Source organism: Oratosquilla oratoria, chromosome 38, assembly GCF_046742065.1.
Source record: "Oratosquilla oratoria isolate Oo_2021 chromosome 38, ASM4674206v1, whole genome shotgun sequence".
Taxonomy (NCBI): Eukaryota; Metazoa; Arthropoda; class Malacostraca; order Stomatopoda; family Squillidae; genus Oratosquilla; species Oratosquilla oratoria.
Genome location: NC_134814.1, coordinates 45,720,614 through 45,723,113, shown reverse-complemented (window position 1 = coordinate 45,723,113; position 2,500 = coordinate 45,720,614). Strand labels below are relative to the sequence as shown.

Genomic DNA, 2,500 nt, shown 5'->3' with positions numbered 1-2,500 from the left:
TGTGTGTGTGTGTGTGTGTGTGTGTGTGTGTGTGTGTGTGTGTGTGTGTGTGTGTGTGTGTGTGTGTGTGTGTGTGTGTTTGTAGGGGTGGGGGTGGAGAACCTACGACAGACGAGTTTCTTGGAATAGGTTGAAGGTGAGGTGAGGAAGGTGGTGTGCAAAGAACCTGAAGAAGGTACCTAGACCTGAGACGAGGTGCACTCACCTGAGGAACTACTGACGCTGCTGGGCGCGAAGGTGCTACTGCTGGAGGTGCTCGTCGTGTGTGGGGGCGTGGTGCTGTTGTTACTGGGGCTGCCGATATTCATCATGCTGCTGTTGCTGTTGTTGTTGTTGTTATTATTACTGTTGTTATTAATGCTGTTAACGGCCATCAGCAGATGCTCAGGAACATGGGACAGAGGAGGACTCTGCGACGGCGGCGCCCCTCCGCCTCCTCCTCCTCCACTTCCGCTTCCTCCGCCGCTCGGGTACCCGGTTGCGGCGGCTGCGGCGGCGGCGGCGGCTGCTGCTGCTGCAGCGGCGGCGGCAGCCGACTCCTGCAGAAGAAAGAACATAGGTGTGAGAGTCATGAATTAGCACATAATCTCTCTCCCAAGCACCTCAACTTCCCCCCTTCCCTCACCTTACATGCAACGTGGGCAAGAGAGGTTGCCAGATGTACAACTGGCGTCACTTGTAAGTACCACAGTGGTCAGAGTACTTCCCTACGCTGAACATTTACGATACGAGTGACCCTATCTGGCCGTAAAAAACTTTCCGAGGTCGTAAACTTACGATCTGAAGGCAAACGCCGCCCATGGCTCCATACGATTCAGCATGAAGTGCTTCCAGGTGTAGACAATTGTACAAACACACACACACACACACACACACACACACACACACACACACACACACACACACACACACACACACACACACACACACACACACACACACACACACACACACATACACACCTCGAAGCGCAGTGGTTAGAGTTCTCGCCTGCCACTACGGAGGTCCGGGATCGACTCCCACCCAGAGCTGAAATAATTTCAGTATCGCTGCGCTGTGGGTTGTTACTCCAACTCTCGTGGGCGAGGGGTTGGGTGTGTGTGTGCGTGTAAAGTCACAGTATTACCATAGATAGGCCATACGAGCTCTGAGCTCTCATCCGGGAGTTTAATAACTATCGATCACGAGTCCAATACGTGGCCCAAGACGATCGACAGCTAATTCAGTGATCTGAGTTCAAGTCACCCCCCCACCCGTTTTTTTTTTTTTTTTTTTTTTTTTTTTTTAAGTATCAGCATCACTGCACTGCAAGCCGGCACTCCAACTTTGGTCGGGTAAATAGTTGTGTGTGTGTGGAGGTGATACTCATGTAGCCCAAACAATGCATGAGTTCGAATCTAAATATGATAATCGGAAATCAAAGATATAGATTAAGTTGGAACGGTGCATGAATTTGAGTCTAGGTGTGATAGAAAATTAGAGAATAGGAGACGGGGCCCAACGAGCATTGCTCCTTTCCTGTGTACTATAATCAAGTAAATACAATTAGGTAAGTACACCCACACACACACCCACACACACACACACACACACACACACACACACACACACACACACACACACACACACACACACACACACACACACACACACACACACACACACACACACGGCGGTCCGGGTTCGAATCCTGCCCAGGGCTGAAATAATTTCAGTATCACTGCGCTTCGAGTCGTTACTCCAACTCTCGTGGGCGGGGAGTTGGGAGTGTGTGTGTGTGCGTGTAAGGTCACAGTATTACCCATAGATCGGTCATATATGAGCTCTGAGCTCTCTGCCGCGAGGGAGATAGCTGTCGATCACGAGTCCAGCACGTGGTCCAAAGACCAAGGTGAACACACACACACACATGCTCATGAAGCGGTATTAGGGTCCGAGCTTTGGCTACTTTCCAGAATTCGCGCCTGCTGCTGCCGCAGTGATACCTTTTTTGCAGCAACCTGGTCTGCAACTTTGACATGCACAGTGAGTAATGCCTGAATTCTTGTTTTATGGGTGTCGGCAGCCCAGCCCCTTTCTTGAGGTCCGTCTGCTGCCTCCGCGAGCCGGCTGTGGGGGCTGTGGGGGCTGTATCGGCGGACAAACACTCCCCACGATCTCCTTTTTGCCCCCAACTCATTTGGGATTCCTGGGAGGAGAGGTGTCTTGCCCTAATGGTTGTAGCCGGCCCCTCCCAAGAAGACCCGTCCTTTCAGAGCCGAGGGGGACCAACTCGCAGGTGAAGAGAATCGTCCGGCGGCAGGTTGACGGAATTGGTCCACACAAGACTCTTTTTCTCTTTAAATAATTTGTTCTGGCTTATTTCGAAGGACCTTAGTTATCTAATGTATATATATATATATATATATATATATATATATATATATATATATATATATATATATATATTTCTATATAGAAATGTATTAGCACATTTGTAAATGACACACAGGAACCCACA

General features: G+C 49.7%; 1 protein-coding gene across 1 annotated transcript in view; it reads right to left on the bottom strand.

Moving 5' to 3' along the window:
* The window catches only part of LOC143019917 (uncharacterized), a 307,819-nt gene that overhangs the window by 300,983 nt on the left and 4,336 nt on the right, over positions 1 to 2,500 (bottom strand). Inside the window, exon 3 of the mRNA XM_076175892.1 lies at positions 206 to 539. Within this exon, the coding sequence (XP_076032007.1) occupies positions 206 to 539 (334 nt within the window). The remainder of the gene's footprint in view (positions 1 to 205; positions 540 to 2,500) is intronic.